The sequence below is a fragment of the Conger conger genome, chromosome 7 (assembly GCF_963514075.1).
Source record: "Conger conger chromosome 7, fConCon1.1, whole genome shotgun sequence".
In the NCBI taxonomy this organism is placed as follows: Eukaryota; Metazoa; Chordata; class Actinopteri; order Anguilliformes; family Congridae; genus Conger; species Conger conger.
The window spans coordinates 20,755,721-20,777,322 of record NC_083766.1 but is presented as its reverse complement, the minus strand read 5'-3'; the positions used below and the strand labels follow the sequence as shown (position 1 = coordinate 20,777,322).

At 43.4% G+C, this 21,602-nt stretch overlaps 1 protein-coding gene across 4 annotated transcripts in view; it reads left to right on the top strand.

Moving 5' to 3' along the window:
• Positions 1-20,255, top strand: part of rasgrp2 (RAS guanyl releasing protein 2 (calcium and DAG-regulated)) — a 29,503-nt gene extending 9,248 nt beyond the window's left edge. For 2 of the 4 annotated variants that reach the window (XM_061248076.1, XM_061248073.1), the window contains exons 6-17: positions 603-753; positions 1,273-1,446; positions 2,348-2,464; positions 3,620-3,901; positions 5,391-5,471; positions 6,709-6,828; positions 7,110-7,225; positions 7,758-7,899; positions 11,337-11,373; positions 16,616-16,774; positions 18,424-18,486; positions 19,448-20,255. In XM_061248076.1, coding sequence (XP_061104060.1) covers positions 603-753; positions 1,273-1,446; positions 2,348-2,464; positions 3,620-3,901; positions 5,391-5,471; positions 6,709-6,828; positions 7,110-7,225; positions 7,758-7,899; positions 11,337-11,373; positions 16,616-16,774; positions 18,424-18,482 — 1,438 coding nt within the window. In that variant the 3' untranslated portion in view covers positions 18,483-18,486; positions 19,448-20,255. Of the gene's footprint in view, positions 1-602; positions 754-1,272; positions 1,447-2,347; positions 2,465-3,619; positions 3,902-5,390; positions 5,472-6,708; positions 6,829-7,109; positions 7,226-7,757; positions 7,900-11,336; positions 11,374-16,615; positions 16,775-18,423; positions 18,487-19,238 lie in introns of all 4 variants that reach the window. The other 2 variants (XM_061248075.1, XM_061248074.1) reach the window with 2 other exon arrangements.
• Positions 20,256-21,602: the final 1,347 nt, after the last annotated feature.

The window sequence follows — 21,602 nt, the reverse complement described above, 5'->3', positions numbered from 1 at the left end:
TACTATACTCATTTGAGCCCCATATTAAAACCCTTCTAAATTTTCTCAACCACTTTATATATGGAGCCACTTTATATCAGGCATGGGACTGGTTCTGCTTTCTATTCTTTGATTTGACCTTGAGTTTAGCGGCAACAGAAATGAATGAAACTGCACATTTTACACTTGGAAATGAAGTGACAATGGAGGTAAAATTTTGCTCCTCAAGGATCAAATTTTCCAAATGTACCCTGAAATTTCAGTAATGTCCTCTTTGGTTAGAAATGAGAAATTATGTTTAAAAAGAAAAAGGGACAGATTAGTTATACAGTATATTGCTAGCTCGGGGTACGATTTATGCCCCTATAAGATACTGCCCAGCAACAAGCATTTGTACCTTTTGTATCTTTGTTTCTGAGAGTGTACCTTTCAGTAACATATTTAAACAGGTTTTGCTTGGTATTCTTTGACTTGAGTTTAGCAGCAACATGAATTTTACAGGTGTGGTATTGGAAAGTGTAGTGCTTGCTAGCAGTTGCTCCGGTGCATTAATAAGTGCCAAGTACCATGATAAAGTAGATGGACAGGTCCTTTGATTGAAGATTTTTGGGGGCTCACCTCAGGCCGTCCTATGAGTGGAAGCGGCAGGTGACCCAGAACAACGCTTCGGTCCTGAAGAAGCGCAAGGTGTCCCTGCTGTTTGATCACCTGGACTCCTGTGAGCTGGCGGAGCACCTCACCTACCTGGAGTACAGGTCTTTCTGCAAGATCCTGGTGAGTCTGCCCATATTCACTGAGAAGATACTGAGCTCCGTTTGCATAACATTAACATTTCTTTCCTTGTCAGCGCTCAGCTTAAAATTATGAATAGTTATGAAGTGTGGGGCCAGTGACAGAACATCTGCTCATGTGGGAAAACAGAAACGACCTTGGTCCTACAGTTGGAAAATAAAACTTGTTGTGGCTGTACAGAGGACGAAATAAATCCTGTTTGTTATCACAGATTGTGTATAGCAACCATATAGTAGCCCCCTGTCTTCCTTCTGCCCTCTTCACTTCTGCAGTCTACGAGTTTCTTTTTTGGTAACAGGTGGTTTGATTCAATTCAGTTCTATTTGTATTTGTCATTATGTACTCTCTTTGTACCAAAAGAGAACTTTTGAGTACATTTGAGAAATTTGGTCCTTGAAGTACAATGTGCCTCCACTGTCACTTTATTTTCTGAGAGTGTACAGAATCTGTGCTCTCAGGTGTGTGTCTGACCCCCTGACCCCCTGTCCTCTGGGTCCTCAGTTCCAGGACTACCACAGTTTTGTGATGCACGGGTGCACGGTGGATAACCCTGTCCTGGAGAGATTCATCACCCTGTTCAACAGCGTGTCGCAGTGGATCCAGATCATGGTCCTCAGCAAGCCCAGGGCCACCCAAAGGGCAGAGGTCATAGCGCACTTCATCAGGGTGGCCCAGGTCAGTGCCAGGGGGTGGGTGGGATGTTGGAGGTTGGTCCTTTTCACACCACTTTTTCTAGCCTCTCCCGAAGGTTGGAGCTAGTAACAGGAAAATGATTGGGAAAGAGCCCTCTGTGTTTTGAGATGTATTTGTGATTGCTTTAGCCAGTTGATTGGCAGCACACGGTAGGTGGTGTCTGGCAGGATTTGAACCCGGAAATGTTCTGGTCACAGGCCCAAATTCCAAAGATGCTGTGAGTCACTCCTAAATCTGTTTTCGCTTCAGCTCATTTTCGAAAGCCAGTTCCCGGCTGCCGTTTTTGTCAGATCTTGGCAATTTTCTGCTATGGCATTTGATGAAGCAGGCCCTTAGTCACGGCGGCCATTAAAGAGCCGGTGCCATCTATTTCTGGAGTGAGTGAGTTAGCTTCTGTTTCACAATCAGCCCTCGCTTTTTCAGATCTTTCACTGTGCAATCAATCGATTTCTCTGCCAGCATCATTCTCCCAGAGTCCTCATTTAGTGAGAGAAATGAGCGCTCAGTTAACCTTCCAGATTAAAAACACACAGCGTTTAAAAAATGAGGCCTGTTTAACTGACTGCCATAGTCTCTTTCTCTCGCCCCCCTTCTCTCCCTCTCTCTCAGTCTCTCAAGTTGAAAAGCTTTTAAACAAAATAAACAGTATATAAACAGAATACAAACAAACATCTTTGTGCATGTGCAGAAATGAATGTGAAACATTATCTCCTTCTCTCCCACCTTCTCTCCATCTCTCTCTCTACCCTCTCTCTTACCCACCCTCTCTCCCTCTCTTACCCTCTCTCTCGCCCACCCTCCAACGCTCTCTCTCCCCCAACTCTCCATCCCTCTCTCTCCCCCTCCTTCCCTCTCCCCCTCTCCCTCCCTCTCCCCTCTGTAGAAGCTGCTGCTGCTGCAGAACTTCAACACCCTGATGGCGGTGGTGGGGGGGTTGAGCAACAGCTCCATCTCTCGACTGAAGGACACGCAGGAGCACATTAGCAGCGAAACGCGCAAGGTTCGCAATCCCGCCAGCGCTGCCCCAACACCCATACATCCCCCTAATGACCTCCTCCATTATTTATTTATTATTCCCTTCTTCAGCGCTATTCGTTTCCAGCCGAACTTCACAGCGGCCATTTTGTGTTTGTGCACAAAATTACCGCAATTACCGAAGCCGCGCCTTGGTGATTCAGACCTGTGAACCAAACCCAAAACCACACAAGCTGTTTGTGTCTTCCTGTTGTTTATGTGACACACCAATATAAACCAAATGTGATTTCCTTTGAAGAAAATGAAGTAACCCTTTGTAGAGTAGCCTTTTTTTGAGTGTTCTAGAACTAGAGTAAATTTAGAACTTTTCAGCGTTCTAGAACTCTGTTGCTTAGAGTTACCAGTAGTGATTGTTATATCAGCATTAGGATGTTCAGTTATTTGCCCAGGAGAAAAGATCCCTGGTCTAAAGCAGGGGTGCCCAATCATGTGCCATGTATGAGAGTATGCAGGCTTTCATTCCAACCAATCGCTACACCTGCTGCACAAAATGCTGTTCAGTTATATTACAGTTTCATTACAGTTATTTAGCTGACACCTTTATCCAAAGCAACTTACAGTTGGTTTGACTAAGCAAGGGTCAATTAAAAATCCCTTGGGTTAAAAATCTTGGGCCTCAACAGCTGTGCAGATCTTATCGTGGCTATGCGGGGTTAAGAACCACCAACCTTCTTGGTCCCAGTCATGTACCTTAGCCACTAGGTTATAGTTATCAACATTCTAATCACATATCTGTGACCTTACACATTAAAGGGGGCGACATTAGCTCAGGCGGTAAGAGCAGTCGTCTGGCAGTCGGAGGGTTGCCGGTTCGATCCCACCCTGGGTGTGTCGAAGTGCCTGAACAAGACGCCTAGCCCCCAATTGCTCCTAACAAGCTGGTTGGTGCCTTGCATGGTAGCCAGTTGCCGTTTGTGTGTGAGTGTGTGTATGAATGGGTGAACGCAAAGCATCAATTGTACAGCACTTTGGATGAAGGCACTACAGAAATACTAACCATTTACCATTTAAAAGGTTGCCCTGTATTTTCGCTGAACGAACGTGCTAGTGGGATAATAACTTGATTGGCACGTGCAGCTGATCCCAGTCTCTCTCCCACTCCAATCCCTGGGAATTCCAGGCGTTCCAGGACCTGACAGAGCTGGTGACGTCGAGCGGGAACTACAGCCGGTACCGGCGGCGCTTCGCGGAGAGCGCGGGGTTCCGTTTCCCCATCCTGGGCGTGCACCTGAAGGACCTGATCGCCGTGCACGTGGCGCTGCCCGATTGGCTGGACCGGGAGCACACGCGGGTCAACCTGGCCAAGACCCAGCAGCTCTACGCCATCCTGCAGGAGCTGGCCCTCGTGCAGGCCACGCCCCCCAGCGTCGACGCCAACACCGACCTGCTCAACCTGCTCACGGTCTGTGCCCGTCCTCATTCGGTCGTACGGTCACACAGTTGTACGGTCACACGGTCACACGGTCATATGATCACATGGTCCCACGGTCATTTGGTCCCACGGTCCCACGGTCCCACGGTCACACAGTCACATGGTCCCACGGTCCCACGGTCCCACGGTCACATGGTCACATGGTCACATGGTCCCACGGTCACATGGTCACACGGTCATATGGTCACACGATCACACGGTCATACGGTCGAGTGGTCACACGGTCACACCTCACCCTTTTATGGGCCACACTCTTCAATAAGGGAGGAATTGGAGTTAACTAATGCAGTTTTTAATCATGAGCTAATCATGTGCAAATAAATGCATAGAATTAACATCTTTCCATAATTTACTTGTTAACAACTAATGTGTTATTTTGCATGAATATGTATACATTGACAAACCATTGGATACACATGGAATTAGTTTACCATTAGAAAATACGTTAACTGTTTGTTTTATTCCAATATGAACTGCCATTATGTAATGTAGCTGATGAATTAATGATACATATTGTACATATGCATGTACAATGCTGTACTAACCTCTCAGTAATTAATTAACAACTACATTAATTAATGCCAATTCATGTAACCATGTCACCTTAAAGTAATACTTAACTGTATTTTTAAATGAAATGCATAAATTTGGTGTAATGGCTAACAATCTGAGCCATTACAAAGCATGCAAGAATTTTAAGTTGGAGAAAAATTAACTGCATGTGGTAAGTGTTCAGTGAATGAACCAGATACACTTCTTATTTGACACTTTTATCCAAAGCAACATACAGGATTATGAATGCATAACTTCAGTATAGGTAGTCTCCTGGGTTTTAAACCCACTATCTTTGCATTGTTAGTTACATTTCTCTACCAACTGGGCCATAGGATGATACAAACTGATAGGACCATACCTACTGCACATGATCTGTATTACTGTAACATGCATCTCACTCAAATGTCCAACAGAAGTCACTGGCAACACACAATTAGAAACCAAATTCTGTAGAATGATTCCAGCCCAGTCCTGTAATGCCCCTGTACAGGCTAGTTCTGTTAAAGACAAGCTGAAACAGAAGTGATGTGACTTATACACGAGTGGAACTGATCTTTCGGGGGAGATTTTGAAGGCCGGGGGCTCGATTGGTTTTTGTTCCAACCAACTGCCTTGTTTTTAACTTGCTCCATAAATTACCCTGGTTCAAGCCTGTACTTAAGCAGAGTAAAATCATTAGGATACACTTGCAGTCTGCAGCTGTAGCCAGTACTCATACACATGTCAGTTAAGATATGATTGAGTCAATTAAATAATTAAGACCACAATAATTAGGAAGCACAAAATCCTGAAACGGATCAGCCCATGTTGTGCACCCTGCTTTAAAGCAACACCATCCTACCACCTAGTCCTGTGTGTGGAATGATATCCTCATTTCTGCCTGTCTGTCTGTCTGTCTGTCCAGGTGTCCCTGGATCAGTTCCACACAGAGGATGAGATCTACCAGCTGTCCCTGCAGAGAGAGCCACGTGTCCCCCAGCCTGTTGTGAGTACTTGTGTGTTGTTAGGGGGCGATAGAGAGCAGGATCATCTTCTCCCTGTCCGGAGGGGAATCCCAAAAGTGCCACATCGTGGCTTTCTCTCGAGCAAGGCGAAAATGCAGAGTGGACAAAAATGCCCCGGACATGCTTTAGTGCATTTTCTAACCACATAAGGGAGTAACCCCGCAATCACCAGTGTGCAGGCTTCCCAGATGCCCTGGAAGCAGCCTTATTTAGATATACCAGGACCTGTTGGTCACCCCTCTAGCTGCACAGACCACAGACCACAGGCTAAGCCAGACCATATCTTCTTATAGTTGCTTAGTTGCTTTCACAATTTTCCCTTTGAAGCAAAACTTTAATCTGAATGACATAAGTTAGGAAATATTTAGATTATCAAATATTTCAAAGTCGTTTTGCACTGCTAGGTTAAACACTTCAGCAGGAGTTTAAAAGTTTCGTTTAGTTTAAAAGTCAATGGCATTCCATTCCCTATCCTTCTCACCGAATGTTCTCAGTGTGTGGTCCTTAAAGACCCACTCGGTAATCTCCGCTGACTGTCCAGTTGCTTTTCCACGGAAATGACGTGGATGTCCTGGAAATCATGGTACTCGTAGTATTTAACGTCTTGCACTGGCGTCTTGGTAACCTAGGCAACAGCTTTGCTTTGCCCACTGAACTCTGTGATACTGAGTCTTTGTTACTGTTGCAGTTTGCATAAGGCCACAGTGGCAAGGTAAAGTGCACATGAGGTGGTTAGACAAAATGCAAGCTAATGATTATTTTCAATGTCTTACCCCACAAGTGAGTTATGCGTTCATTTCCATGGTCATTTCCATTTGAGCACAAGGGACTTGTTATTAAACATCTGTTAATGTGGTGGATTAAGAACACGGAACTGTGTTATTTTACATATTTATTTTTCCTTTCAAGTGATTTTTACAAGGATCTTTACTGTTATTTTTATTAGGAGAATAATTCTGTACTATTATACTGTAGCTTCGACCTTTTGGTTGTTGTAAGCTATTAGCATTATATTAGCCACCAAAATTACTGAGTGGACCTATAACATTTAACAGCTAACAATTTGCGTTATAGAGAGGATGGTTTTATGTTAGTTTGGCATCTTTGAGACCATAGTTGTTAGCTGTATGTTATGAAAATGGTCAATTTAAATTTGAAATATATCTCAGGCATACGCTACCTTTTTGGACATTTCTCTTTTTTCCACAAACTCCTCAGGCTCCCAGCTCCCCCCCAGGTCCGGGGCCCCCTCCCTCCATGATGGATGAATGGGCCTCTTCTGTGAAGCCCAAGGCCAACCCCTCCATTATCAGCAAACACATCGAAACCATGGTGGAGGTATGAGCCATTTGGTCCTCAAACACAACTTCAGTTTTACGCTCTCTGACCTGTGAAACTATCTTGGTGGCATGTCTACCGCTGTGAAGCGTTTTGAGGCTAGACCAGCTGATTACGGACTGTGGTCTGGCCATCAAGACCAAGAGTGGCCTATTATTTATTATGTTCAGCTGGATGGGATGGGAGGTGGTGGTCGTTGGACCATATATTCAGGCACCTAAGACTAAACTAATGAAGGAGAAATCGGGTCTGGGTGTCACTGGTCTTCTTGGGTCTCGCAGTCTGTATTCAGGAACTTCGACACGGATGGAGACGGGTACATTTCCCAGGAGGAGTTTGAGAGCATCAGGAACAACTTCCCCTACCTCAGCAAGTTTGGGGAACTGGACAAAAATCAGTGAGTTACGGAAAGAGCTGGCAGCCCCTGACTCAGCTATGCATATCTGCCTCTTCCGGCTTCACAGGAACTTATTTTCATTTGGACAAGATATTGTTTTATAGAACAGGAACTGTCCAAACCAGGGGTGTCCCATCTTATCCGAAATATAATTATCCAAAATTAATTAACAAAGATTGGACATCCCTAGTGTAAACCTTAGTAGCCACCTGCACCTGTGTGATTATGAGTGATGTTGATCATCAGCATCTTTACAATTTGAGCGAAATGATTTTTTTAAAAACTGATTACTGAAGTAAAAATGTAATTCCGAAAATATTAAAAATGGAAATATGTAATACTGTCAAAACAACAATAATGGTGACCAAAATTGTTATATTAATCAAGATATTGTCATACTACAACCATCCGACTAACATTGCAGTTACTACTACTACTACTACTGCTGCTGCTATGACTGCTACTGATAATTACACTACTGATAATAACACTAATAATATGTGAATCATCTTTCCATCCCTCTCTCTCACAGGGATGGCCAGATTAGTCGAGAGGAGATGATTGATTACTTCACCGGGGCCAGTTCCATGCTTAACTGCAAAATGGGCTTCATCCACACGTTTACTGAGAGTAACAATGTCAAGCCCTCCTTCTGTCAACACTGCACTGGCATTGTGAGTACGAACCCTGCCCCCCCCTTTTAAAACCTTTTAGCGCATGCAAAACTAACAACACAACCAATGATTGGAACAAAACAGGTGCCATGAACAAACAGTGGTCATGTTATTTGTTTTTTTGTGTGGTAAAACGTTTTGCATGTACGAAAGGTAGAGGCAGCATGTAGCCTAGTGGAGCTGTTGGGCCCTTAACCCTGCATTGCTCCAGGGGGGATTGTTCCCCGCTTAACCTAATGAACTGTAAGTCGCTTCAGATAAAGGCATCAGCTAAATAACAAGTTATTATCGTTATTATAAAGGTCTTAGTGAATCATTTTCCCCACACACAGTTTTGCAGCATTCCTCTTTCAGGATAGAAATATGGAAATATTGTTTTTTTAACACGCTGAAGGGAAGGGGCACCCCTAGCGAAGATGAGAGGAAGGCCAGTAACGGTCATTTCCTGCTCTGTTCTTTGTCACTTCCTGCCTCGTCCTGCTTTGGTTCTGTTTGTGCAAGTCTTCCCCGCTGCATAAGGCTGTCTCTCCGCAGAGGAAATGGGTGAGGTCACTTTAACACGGCGTCAAAACTCTGCAGCCTGTACCGCAGCCGTGAAAAGGCACAGCGTAAGGACGGCAATGAACACAGAGAGAGAGCTAAACAGGTCACATCCTTGTGACCATGGCTACTATTGTGGCCTCTAGTGGTGAAACGAGGTTATTGCGGGAGCCTTCCTGCTGGACTGTGTGCACTGTCTGCTCTTAAAACAGCATTAGCAGAGCAGTCAGCGAGTGAGTGGCAGAGATTGAGGGGCGCTACCTTTTTGTGGAAGAGATTGCCTCAGCCGCAGTCGGAGACAGTGTGGGAACGTTTGGAAGCCTGGGGTAAAAATGTCTCCGAAACAACAAAAGCAGCCACTTCCCGTTTTTCATCTGGCCCCGCGCATGAACACAGCGTTTCTCCTTCCTCCTCTCGATGGATCACCGCGGCGCATAAACCTCACCGCAAATGCACCGCACCCTGTTCTCCACCCTGCCCTGAAACCGCCGTGCTTTCACAGTCCTTCCTGTCCTTTCTCACTCCTGCAAAAAGGGGAACTTCACACACAAATATTTTTTTTGATTAAAAAACAGGTTAGAGATAAGTGTTTTAGTTGCGGGAGGCAGCAAGTAAGATATGCAGAGAACCACAAGTTATGAAACAGATTTTTTCTCACAGCAGGATCAATCAAATGTGTTAATAGAAAATGGTAGAATTATGCTGTGAACAGAACGCATCAACCTTTGGAATCCAATTTTCAGAAACCATATTTTAAAGGCAAATTGTATAATGTTTTTTTGTGAACTGAAAATAGTACACACAAGCCATTTTAAGAAAAGTATATTTAATGTTGAATGTAATAGACCCCCAAGAGCAACATTAAAACTGTTGCAGAGAATGTTTGAATTAAAGAAAATGGAGGCTTGATTTCCAGGGACAAAGGTAAATTACTTACAGCCCACACATTGTGGCAAGGCAGCCTTCTTTGGAGAAAAAGCTCGACACAACAGCCTTCTTTGAAGAACATTGTTTTGTCGCAACGTGTGGGTGGAAAACCCCTGTCCCTAACATAAGAGCGCTGTGTTCCTGCTCTTGACCTCATCCAGTGTGGACCTGCCAGGTTAATAAGGGCTTTTCAAACATACACCTCCTCTAAAAATACAAAACGGCAGGTCTTGGTTTCTGTTTCTGTTGCTGCTGCTGTTTATACAACTTACACAAAGGTTTAATTAAATGTTCATTGGCCTTGATGGATCACTCTGCTACAGTCAGTTGTGGAACAATGGCAGGTGTTTTGGAATGGAGTGACATCATGATCTGGAGCCTCTATCCCCTGTCTTTATGGTGCACTATACCTCACTGATCTATAGTCTAGGGCAGCTTGTAGTCTAGTGGCTTAGCTGCTTCACTGGGACCCCAAAGGTTGGTGGTTCCCACAGTGCAGCTGTTGGGCCCTTGAGCAAGGCCCTTGACCCTGCATTGCCCCAGGAGGGATTGGCCCCTGCTTAGTCTAATCAAGTGTACGTTGCTTTGGATAAAAGTGTTAGCTCAATAACTGTCTCCACCATCTGTCCTAACTGACAGGCTCTAATCTTGCTGAAGCACTTCTGCAGGGAACAGTTATCCCAATATGAAGTGCCAAATTGTGGTTGGTTCAATACCAAATCCATACACTGGGGTAGGATAATTATGATCTGTTATGCTTAAGTAGGGATAAATTCCTTAAAACAGCAAAGGATCACACTCCACAGATTAGCATGGACAGCCATCTCGCTGAAGCCCTTGATGGCTACCTCTCTCTGCGGTCCCACCCTGATTCACAGCTCGACTGGAACATCAATACACAGACAATCTACAGTAAAAGTCCACAGAGATTTCACCTAGGAAAGCGTAGGAAATACAGTGTCAAGAGCAACATACCTCATCTGTTTTATCAGACGTTTATTGAGAGCCCAATGACCTTGGGTTTCGCTCACTCACTCTTGTTAACAAAAAATAAGATAACAGGAATTGTCAATACAGCCAGTAAAATATGTGGAGCAAGGTCCCAAGATATCCTTTCCTTACTCACATCGAGGGTAGTCAAAAAAGCTGCATTATCAGTGATCTATCCCATCCGCTACGCAAGAGTTATGCACTCCTTCCAGCTAGCAGCCACTACACAAAATGGCAACTGCACATAGGACCTTCATACCTGAAACCTTACAGCAGCCACTACACAAAACAATAACATATAGGACGTTCATACCTGAAACCTGAACAGGGGTGCACAACTCCTGGAGGGCTGTTCTGAGTGCTGGTTTTTCTTCCAACCCGTTACCTTTATTTTAATTTTATTTTTTTCTGACCGCTCTATAGATTACACTGGTTCACTCCTGTACTGGATCACAGTGAAATCTATAGGATACCCCTGCAGTCTATGACTATAGCTGGTGCTGATACAAACGACCAAGAATGCAGTATGATCAAGCTAATTAAATCATTAACAGCAGGAGTTGCCACAAAATCTTGAAATGGTTCAGCCCTTGCTGTGCTCCCCTGCTTTAGAGCTACTGAACAAGACTCGCCAGTAACCCAACTGTTTTAATGTTGACCAGTGTTTTTTGTTGATGTCAACGCAGGGCCGCAGATAGGGGGAACAACTGGGACACGTTGTCCCAGGCACAGGATATGGGCTGTAACCATTTTAAATTTGTTATAAAATATATTGAGGGTGCCCTCCCAAAATATTTTGCCCCAGGCCTGAAAATTCATAGCTCCAGCCCTGTGTATACTACTGTGTTGTGTTGCTGTCTTGGTCTTGTTTTGCTGTTGCACACTGTCAGGTGTCCTGTGCAAGTCAGATTTTCTGTATGGTTCTGTGGACATCAATCGAAATTCCTTAGCTTAATCTCTGCAAACTGCTGTCTTTTCAGATCTGGGGATTTTACAAACGGGGATATAAGTGCAAAGGTAAGAGAGGCTTACAAAAACCGTCAGAAATGTGCTTTAAGCAGCATATTTGAATCTGTTTCAAATTGAAAAGAATGTTTGTTTATTCCATGATCAGTGTTTATTTCCTGGGGCCAGTTTTGGAGGATGGCTGTAAGCTGTAGAATGCCGAGTCAGCGCAAGTTTGTGTGCCTCTCTATTGTATATTACACTACATTTAATTCTGCATTTTATATCCATTACTGTTATTAGCTGACAACAAGACTTTGTGTGTGTGTGTGTGCGCGTGGTTGTGTGCGTGGTTGTGTGCGTGTGTGTGTGTGTGTGTGTGTGTGTGTGTGTGTGTGTCTGTGTGTGCATGAGATTTGCTCAATGTACTCTTATATGTATATAAAGAAAGTTGCTACATCAACAAATATCAGCACTGTAAACCAATTAACTTTCAGTGGCTATGGCTTATCACAAAAATGCTAATGAATACATAAAGTGCTATATTGACTATATTGACCTAAAGCATCTACAGTACTGTGCAAAAGTCTTCAGCAGCTTAGATTGTTTTATATAAATCTGGTTTAGATGTTTATTTCTTTCTGTATTAGTGTGTCAGTAGAAAAGAGTTTTTCAAGCATTAATATTCCATCAAATAATTAAATTTTACTGAGATTGTTTTGTATTTCATTATGTAAAGTGAAGTCACATATTAAGCACTTTCCTGATTAAAAAAAACTTGATCAGGGCTGTCTGGGATTACCTGGAGAGCTAAAAGGAAGTGAGACAGCAGTCTCCAGAAGAACTGTGGCAATTTACCTTGTACATCAATCAAATCTATCAAAGTTTGTGATATTTTAGAAACAATTTTCGCTCCAAAATGTGTCCCATGCATCCAGACATTCTTGTGCTTTTTTATATTTTATATTATTTTGGCAAAATCCACTTTCTATTGGATCTTTGTCGCATTTGGTAGTCTTGTTAATTGAGCAGACCACATACAGTGTTTTACGTATGTTGCTTTTAGTTCATATAATACAGGCAAGATCATGCTGGAAAATATTTTGACCCAGATTTTAATGGGGATGCCTATTTTGTGCAATTTTCTTTTGCTTTTTGATTGCATCGATGTCTTAAAAAGCTTTCTCTGCGCTTTCACTCTCTAAAACACAGATTTTCAGCCCACGGTAATCTTAATTTAAAATGTGCTGTAGGGCAAGGGAATGAAGAGTGAAAATGAAAGAGATGTGAAGAGATGTCTTCAGAGATCCAGGCTTGTTCTTTTGCTTTTCGGAGATCAGAATTTCTCTCTTTGAAATGAACTGCTGGGGCCCAGTTCTGACAGCACTGCTCTAGAGCTGACCGCAGCATTGGCTTATGGGCTCACTGGCTCCCCGAGCAGAAACTCAGCTTTAGCGCTGCCATTCAGACTCAGGCCAGGACATGCTGATTGTTCCAGGAACACTGCTAACTTTGATTGGCTAAAATTGATATATATGACTTTCAAGATTAGCTGCAGCCATTGCAAGGGGGGCCCTGAACAAGGAGCCGTCACAATATGTGAGAACATAGAACTAATAACACTAACATCCATCCATTATCTGAACCCGCTTATCCTGAAGAGGGTTGCAGGGGGGCTGGAGCCTATCCCAGCATACATTGAGCAAAAGGCAGGAATACACCCTGGACAGGTTGCCAGTCCATCACAGGGCACACACACCATTCACTCATACCTACGGGCAATTTAGACTCTCCAATCAGCCTAACATGCATGTCTTTGGACTGTGGGAGGAAACCGGAGTACCCGGAGGAAACCCACGCAGACACAGGGAGAACATGCAAACTCCGCACAGAGAGGCCCCGGCCGACGGGGATTCGAACCCAGTTGCCGTGAGGCGTAACACTAACATCAGTGTTTGAAGTTGGCATCAGTGGAATATTTTATTATTTGGCCTTGGGTGGTGGGCCCAATGTGAGATTTTTTCATGGGGCCCAAAAAATCCCTTGCGGAACAACTGGTACTTGGATAGGATAGGGTTTGCAGTCAGATTTCTATTTTAACAGTCACACACAGGGTAATTGCTTCTTTACTCACACAGTGTAATTGCTTCTTTAAACCCGAGCTGCAGAATTTTAGGACGTGTGTGTGATTTCTAAAAAATAATCACATATTAGGTGGTGTAAGATGTTGCAGCCATTTTAAAATGCAAGAAAATGAGCTTGAAGTAATTCAGTTTGATATTGCCTGAAATGAAATGGCCCACAGCCATACTTGTGTGTCCTTTGATGGCATGAGTGGAGGGGCTCCATTGTGGCTCTTGCCTTCTGTATGCAGGCTGTCAGCTGCCTGTGACACAACAACGGCCTGCAAAGAGCCAAGAACCTGGAGGGGTATCATTGTGTTGCCCCGAGTAACAGCTTTTACCACAACAAGCCCTCAACTTTCCTAAACTTTCTCTATTTTTATGTTCTACAGTATTTTAGTTTGGCATTTGCAGGTTTTATGATTTCATAATAATGTTATGTAAGACTGACTTGTATTATGGTTCTAGGTTGACATAAACTGGATAACTTTGAATTACAGGGTATGTGTCAGGTAGCTAACTACCATGACTAGCAAGAGCAATGAAAACATTTAGATACCGTTGTGAGAACATGTTTGGTAGTAACTGTTCAATCAATATCATATTGCTTTTTCAAGCCTTGATTAGTCTACAATTTACAGATTGTGCCTTGCAGTCTCTTCTGGAACTTGTTTGGGATGGAAATTATACCCATTTGGAAATTGAGCTCATTGTCATAATATTTCTTTATTTATCCATAATTGTCATTGCCTTCCAAGGCAATGAAATGTGTTCTCTGCATTTAATCTGTCCTAATTGCTTAGGAGCAGTGGGCGGCCATAGTACGGTGCCCGGGGACCAACTCCAGTTCTGAGGCCAGGGCCTCAGTCAAGGGCAACGGCAGGAGCTATTTATCCAGTTGACCTAACCTGCATGTCTTTTGACTGTGGGAGGAAACCCGCATAGACATAACATGCAAACTCTATGGCTCCTGGCTAGAACCCAGAACCTTCTTGCTGTGAGGCAAAAGTTCCAGCCACTGTGCCATTGTGCCACCCAATAATTTAATCTTTCCTACTTAGATTCATGTTGTTTGTCATCTGAGGTCTTGCATACTTTCTCTGGTAGATGGTGGTATTGCAGGTAACAGAAGAAAGGCTGCTTATGGCCTTGTGATCTGATAATGAGTGTATGCTGTACAACAGCCAGTTGGTCTGATGGCTGTTCTGACAATGTTGTCCCTCTCCGTTTTCACGGCATTGAAAGAGCTGAGATGACTGGCAGAGGTGACATTGGCAAAATCCCATTGCAGAGAGAACTGTACCAGATCCACGTTTTGGACAGCTGCAATGGGGGTTTAAATAACAATCTGACGTGTGAGTAATGCTGTAATTTTCTGCAGCCTTATGTTTCGTTTTTCTTCCCAGTTGTAGACTGCAGGTTCTTTATGATGGTACTTCCTGAAGTGCCAAAGAGAAACACACTGACATTGCACAGTGTTATTACTTTGTTCCTTTTTATTTTTTCGATTTCTTTTTTTGTATTCTTACACACTGTGTTATTTGCACACGCCATTATAGCTGCCAGGAGCCATACCTTAATGCACCCAGCCCCTGCCGAATGGTGGTGGCTAAGCAGGTGTGGGCCTGGTTAGTACTTGGTTAGGTGGGAGACATTCTGGAAAAACTAAGTGGAAGTGGTGTTGGTGGGCCAATACCTCACTTCAGTGCTTTGCTATGCCGTAGGAGATGCTGTCTTTTGGATGAGATGTTAAACCAAGGTCCTGACTCACTGTGATCCCATGATATGAATAGGGGGTTCCCCGGTGTCCTGCCTAAATTCCCAACCCGGGTTCTCTCAACCTGCCACCTAATCATCCCCCATTCAAATGGCGAAAACATTGTTTTCTCCCTCTCCGCCTCAGCTGGTTGTGTGGTGGGCGTTCTGGTGCAATTTTGCAGCAGTGTATCACCCAGGTGGGTGCTACACTTTGCTGGTGGTTGAGTCGAGTTTCCCCCTCATCACTGTAAGCGCTTTGAGTGTCTAGAAAAGTGCTATATAAATGCAATATGTTTCATGGAAGGCTACTCTGTGATATGTATTTTCATGATATGCGTGTTCACAGTGTGTTTACAGTCTAAGTACTATCACTGCTCAAATATGTGATACCAGTTCATATACCCACCTTTAGTTGACCCTGCCATTGTATAAGGACAGAATACACATATTTTGTCACGTATTAGATACATTTCAACCAGTGCTGTGCACAGCATCATGATTGGACCCAGGATTGCCTTTTTAAGTCTCTTCACTCCGTGCATTTTTAACAAGCCTGTTTGATGAAGGTTGAGTGGCGGAAAGCTTAGCACTATTAAGAGAGACTTGCTATCGTTCCCAGCTTAGCAGTGCTGGTCTTCATTAGTATACCGTTTCATCTTGAAGGGCAGACGTGTGGGTGCTCACTGTTTCTCCTATCATTTTTTAAAATCACTTCCTAAAATTATGAAGCTCTACTTTGAGGTCGAAGGGAGTCTTCTTGCACAGCGTCTCACAAACCCGAATGCCTCACTGGCCTCTCAATCACCTGGCAACTTAAAGTTTTCGTTGGCAGTGGAATTAATTTCCAGAACCCCCTCAACCTTGTGGAATAGTGGCTAATTCCTTTGTGTTTATGAGCGATAGGGCCATTCTGTGTGCTAATTAAATCCCACTGAGTCAATGGGAATTCCATTCAGGAGCAAGTCATTAATTTCTATTTCTGCTGTTACCTGTGATCGGGGAGGGATGGGAAGGGGGGATAGAGGTAATTGAAACTAACTGCTTGTCATCGGACCTAATTGCCAAATGTATCTCTGAGCAGAGTTGCGTGTATAAGCCCAGTCTGGAGATCAGGCAAAGTTCGTTAAGGCTTATTTTGACTTGGACGGAGGGAGGGAGGGAGGGAGGGAGAGGGGGAGGAAAGAGATTGCAGTATTTTTCATTGAAATTACTTGTCCTGCTATGGGAGGGGGGAAGTTGCCATGTTGGTTAAGTTTGATTATTTTCAATATTTATACATTGCCTCAAAGATTATTCACACCCTTGACAAAAAGGTGAATAAGCTATATGTTAAAAGAAATTGGAAAGGCACACGACTATCAATTCGTACATATGTTCTTATCAGTCTCAGGGAACTGTATTCTCTCTCTCTCCCTCTCTTTCTCTCTCTCCAGCGTGTGGCGTGAGCTGTCATAAGGCCTGTCGTAGTCATCTGTCCGTCGAGTGCCGCAAACGGACAAAGAGCGCAAGCTACGACAGCCACCACCCCAGCCACATGCGCTCCTACAGCTTCCCCCCGCCGGACCTGCCCCCAGCCAGCCTGCAGAACACAGGTACCACCACCCCTCAGCTTGCAGAACACAGGTACCACCCCAACACCCCACCCCCCAACCTGCAGAACACAGGTACCACCACCCCTCAGGCTGCAGAACACAGGTACGACACCAACACCCCACCCCTCAGCCTGCAGAACACAGGTACCACCACCTCCCAACCTGCAGAACACAGGTACCACCACCCCTCAGCCTGCAGAACACGGGTACCACCCCAACACCCCACCCCCCAACCTGCAGAACACAGGTACCACCCCAACACCCCACCCCCCAACCTGCAGAACACAGGTACCACCCCAACACCCCACCCCCCAACCTGCAGAACACAGATACCACCCCAACACCCCACCCCCCAACCTGCAGAACACAGGTACCACCCCAACACCCCACCCCCCAACCTGCAGAACACAGGTACCACCCCAACACCCCACCCCTCAGCCTGCAGAACACACGTACCACCCCAACACCCCACCCCCCAGCCTGCAGAACACAGGTACCACCCCAACACCCCACCCCCCAACCTTCAGAACACAGGTACCACCACCCCCCAACCTGCAGAACACAGGTACCACCCCAACACCCCACCCCCCAGCCTGCAGAACACAGGTACCACCCCAACACCCCACCCCCCAGCCTGCAGAACACAGGTACCACCACCCCCCAGCCTGCAGAACACAGGTACCACCCCAACACCCCACCCCCCAACCTGCAGAACACAGGTACCACAACAACCTCCAACCTGCCGAACACAAGTACCACTTGGGCAAGGTCCTTAACCCCACATTGCTCCAGGGGAGACTGGCCCCTGCTTAGTCTAATCAACTGTTACTTTGGATTTAAGCATCTAACTAATGTGCAACCCCTAGGATTTCTTGAAAGCTACATACTTTAAGATACAATTACCGCTTAATCCTTAAGGAGTATATTATACATTTAATGAGTGTTCATTTTCATTCACTTGGCCTTATTGCATGGTAATCTTGCATAACTATCATTGAAATGTATGGCAGAAATAAGGCAAATATTGAACACATGAGTGAGATTGAGAACAGTTTTATCTCTGCATACACTGCAGTCCGTAGACTCGGATGCACTCTTTGTCTGCATGCACATTTTGGTCTTTTCAGTTAAAAATATCTCTCTAAAAGGCGATGACTGATTTGGTGTTTAATTAGCACCTTCGGTAAAGACACTGCCTGTTCTCTCTTTGCTGCGCTTTGTACGGTGCCAGGTGCTTTTCAGCCCTGAGAACCCTCCAGACTTCCAGACAAGCCTAATTTAGTCAAAAGAACATGAGCACTCCACATGAAATTTGCCCAAAAAAGGTTTAAAAATGAGAAGTGTTGTGTTAGAGCTCCAATAGCAGTGAGCTGGTATTCCTGTCTATATGTTTTCAGGGGTATGATGCACCTTCCTTCTGTTCAAAAGTATACATTTAATATAAGCAAAGCTATCTGTGTCAGTAAAGATGCAAATAAATAATAACATAAAAAATAAAAAAGAAAGACAGTTGAGAATGCCCTTTTTTCTTGTATGAAAACAAAAGAAGTTGGTTATGTAATCTGACTTGTTTGGGACTTGCTGAAAAACTGGGATATACTTTAGTAGTGCTGTTATAAGAATAATGAGAATGGTGTGTTCTTGTGCAGCCATCTTGGAGGAAGATGTGGACTTCACTGAGGATGAAGTGTTCGATGATCACCTCTGATTGGGTAAGAGGACCGCTGATTAGACTGTGAAATGGGGTCACATTTGTCAGTGGCTTAAGTAGGCTCTGATATCCACCCTCCTGTACATTAAAGTACATTGCACTGCATAAGCCCCTTTCTAAATGACACTATAATGGCAGAATTTTTCTTCAGCATCATACAGTGATGGGCATTGTTATAGAGTGTCTTGGACATTTCTCACAAAAATTAGCCCACATTGATTCCCCAGTTCATTGCCATGAAAGAGAATGAAATTCTCACTTAAGAACATCCGGGTTAAATGAAGGCAATATTGTATTAATGAAGAAAAGGAAATCTCTAGGAAAGTATGTGCAAGCCTGCAGGCTAGTGTTGTCTGATGCTAATGTCATGGGATATTGAAAGCATGATACAAGGGATTCACTGTATTGATTAAATGCTGTGTGTCTTCCCTAAGACCAGATTTTAATGTATTTTTATAATAATTACCAAGACCTATTGTGTTTGTAGCTACTGGTAACTGATGGACTTGCTGATATACTGTAGATATTATTGATATGGATATTATAAGCATGCAAATCATCTTATCTCATTTCCATCATTGTGGTTCTGCTGTACTGAGGGAAATTGCATCCATCTTCTAATCTTCTCTCTCTCTCACTTTCTGTTTCTCACTTTCTCTCTCGCTCTCTCTCTCAATCTCTCTCTCACACACACTCACACACAATTCAAATTGCTTTACTGGCATAATATACAAATGTACATATGATACAAAGCATACATATGAATAATATTACAATAATAATGTTAAAACAATGAGAATTATTATGATAAATGTAACAATATATAACAATGACAATGTGTATGTTTATTGTATGTCCGTTTATTCATATCTCTCTCTCTCTCTCTCTCTGTCTCGCCCTCTCTCTCTTCCTCTCTCTCTCTTGGTCTCACTCCCTCTGTCTCTCCCTCTCTCTCAGTGCAGAATGAAAGCCTGTTTGCAGGATGAATGAACTCTTCTGGTGTATAGTGCTGTACTGTAAATCCTCAGCTCCATGTCTAATATGAGGGAGGTCAGAATGAGAGCAGTGATGCAGGTAAAGGGTCTGATGCCCTGCAGTTCTCCCTGAGGTCAGGCGAGGGCGCTTTGTGGAAAACTGTGGAATATTCTTTCTGTGTGTGTGTGTGTGATTTTTTTATTTAAATATCTATGATTTTTACGTCTCTTTAAATCTATGTGATAAAGAAAATCAACAAAAATGACAACATTGAGGCATAAGGAGACATGACCACACTGAAATATCGGGGAAAACATTGCACAGATTTACAGTCATGTTATATAAACCTTACAAATAATCCACATAACACCTCACGGCTTCAGTCACACACAATCAATCGGAATCTGTTAACAATTTGACAGCATGCGGTTTAAGTGTGAAAGGCATGTTCTCATCGTAGGTAAATCAGGACCCGTCATTGCGATGATAGTCTCATCTTTTCTAAACGATGATTCCAGCATCCTTCTGTCTACTGAAAAAAAACAAAAAAAAAAAAAAAAAAACCTTCCTGCGTTCCAGCCTGATTGACCTCTGACCCTCGTCTGAACCAAAATGTCACCCGTTTGTGTCCAGCACAAGTAAAAGCTCAGATCTTTGTGCAGATGATGTTCTGTGCTAACCTTCTGTGTATTAATACAGTCTGTATTTCTGAGACAGCAGTGTTGTGTGCAAACTGTGGCTTACATTTGTGAAGGATCTTTTCCTGCTTTCAGATGCATTAAAAGAAAACAAGAACTTGTTGAGTGAGACTGTCTTATTTTTTCCCATATCAGTGCCAAGGTTAATTCTGTCTGGTATAGAAAACAGTTCAGCAAATCTGTAAAATGAAAAATATAGTTTTATATGAATTTTGTATGAACTTAAAATAATAGCAATAATTAATGTACAAGACCATTTTCTAATGGAATAGGCAATAGTCAAAAGTCAGATTCAAGCATACATTTCCAAACGGTTGACAGTCCAACACAACAGCAACACAAGGGAATGTTTTTTAATCCATATTTGAACCTTAATTAGGTGCAATTAAGGACAAACAAGTGTACAGTTTTGTCTGGAGAATCTCCATTCATAACTTAATTTAGACTTTTCAAGGCTGCTTTCAAAATCACCGCTTGTAACAACTCTAGTTCAATTTTGGACAGGGAAATTATGAAGATTCATGAAATGCACGAGGCAGCTTCCACACCTCTTCCTGAGGCCCACAGAACCAGACTTAAAAAGATGTAAGCGATTGATCCTCAGCATGTTAGAATTTTGTATTTCTTTTTAATGCTGCATAGCACATTTTTATTGCGTTGGTAAGTTGGTACATGTCTAGAATGCTCCTTAGTGACAGGGAAAATGTTGTCTTTCTGATAATGTCTCAAACAGTGGTTCAGATTCACTGTGCTCATTAAAGGTTTTCTGATGAAGAACTGAGAAAGAAACGATCCCTTTAGGTTTTTCTGAGACATTTAGCCAGTAAACCGGAACTAACAGCCCTTGGAAATAAGGAGATGGATGACCCTATTTGAAACTCCGTTCTGCCCAGTGTGACGTTAGTTATGGTTTCTGGATTCCCCCATGAACGTTTGGGCAATGATAGCTTTTACATGAAACGCAGTGGATATCATAATTTTAATCATTTTCAAAATGAACTATAAAACATTAATGCACATTTACCAGGCTGCTCCTTTTTCAGGATATGCTAATTTGAGAGAGTAAATGAATATCTCAAAGTGCGTTTTTTGTAATACAGTGTGCTACAGGCATTTTTAAGCTCGTCATATATCCCCACCTCCTTGGAATGTGAAATGGCTTAATATCTCGTTCTTCACTAGGTGGAGCTGTTGATATATCCGAATGTGCAGTGAACAGACAGACGGTCACGGTCTTCTCTGCAGTGCTAGGTCAGTGAAGCTGGGCGAAGCATATTGTGCTAAACTGCTTTGAGAGACTTCTCATTGCTCTCTGATCTTGTGAATTGTATAATTGAGATGTGCATGCATCCTCCCAGCACGTGGCTCTCTCTCCACTTACCCGTGCCTGATAAATCTTAGTAGCGAAAGCTCTGCTGGAAATTGAGATGTCATTTAATGATGA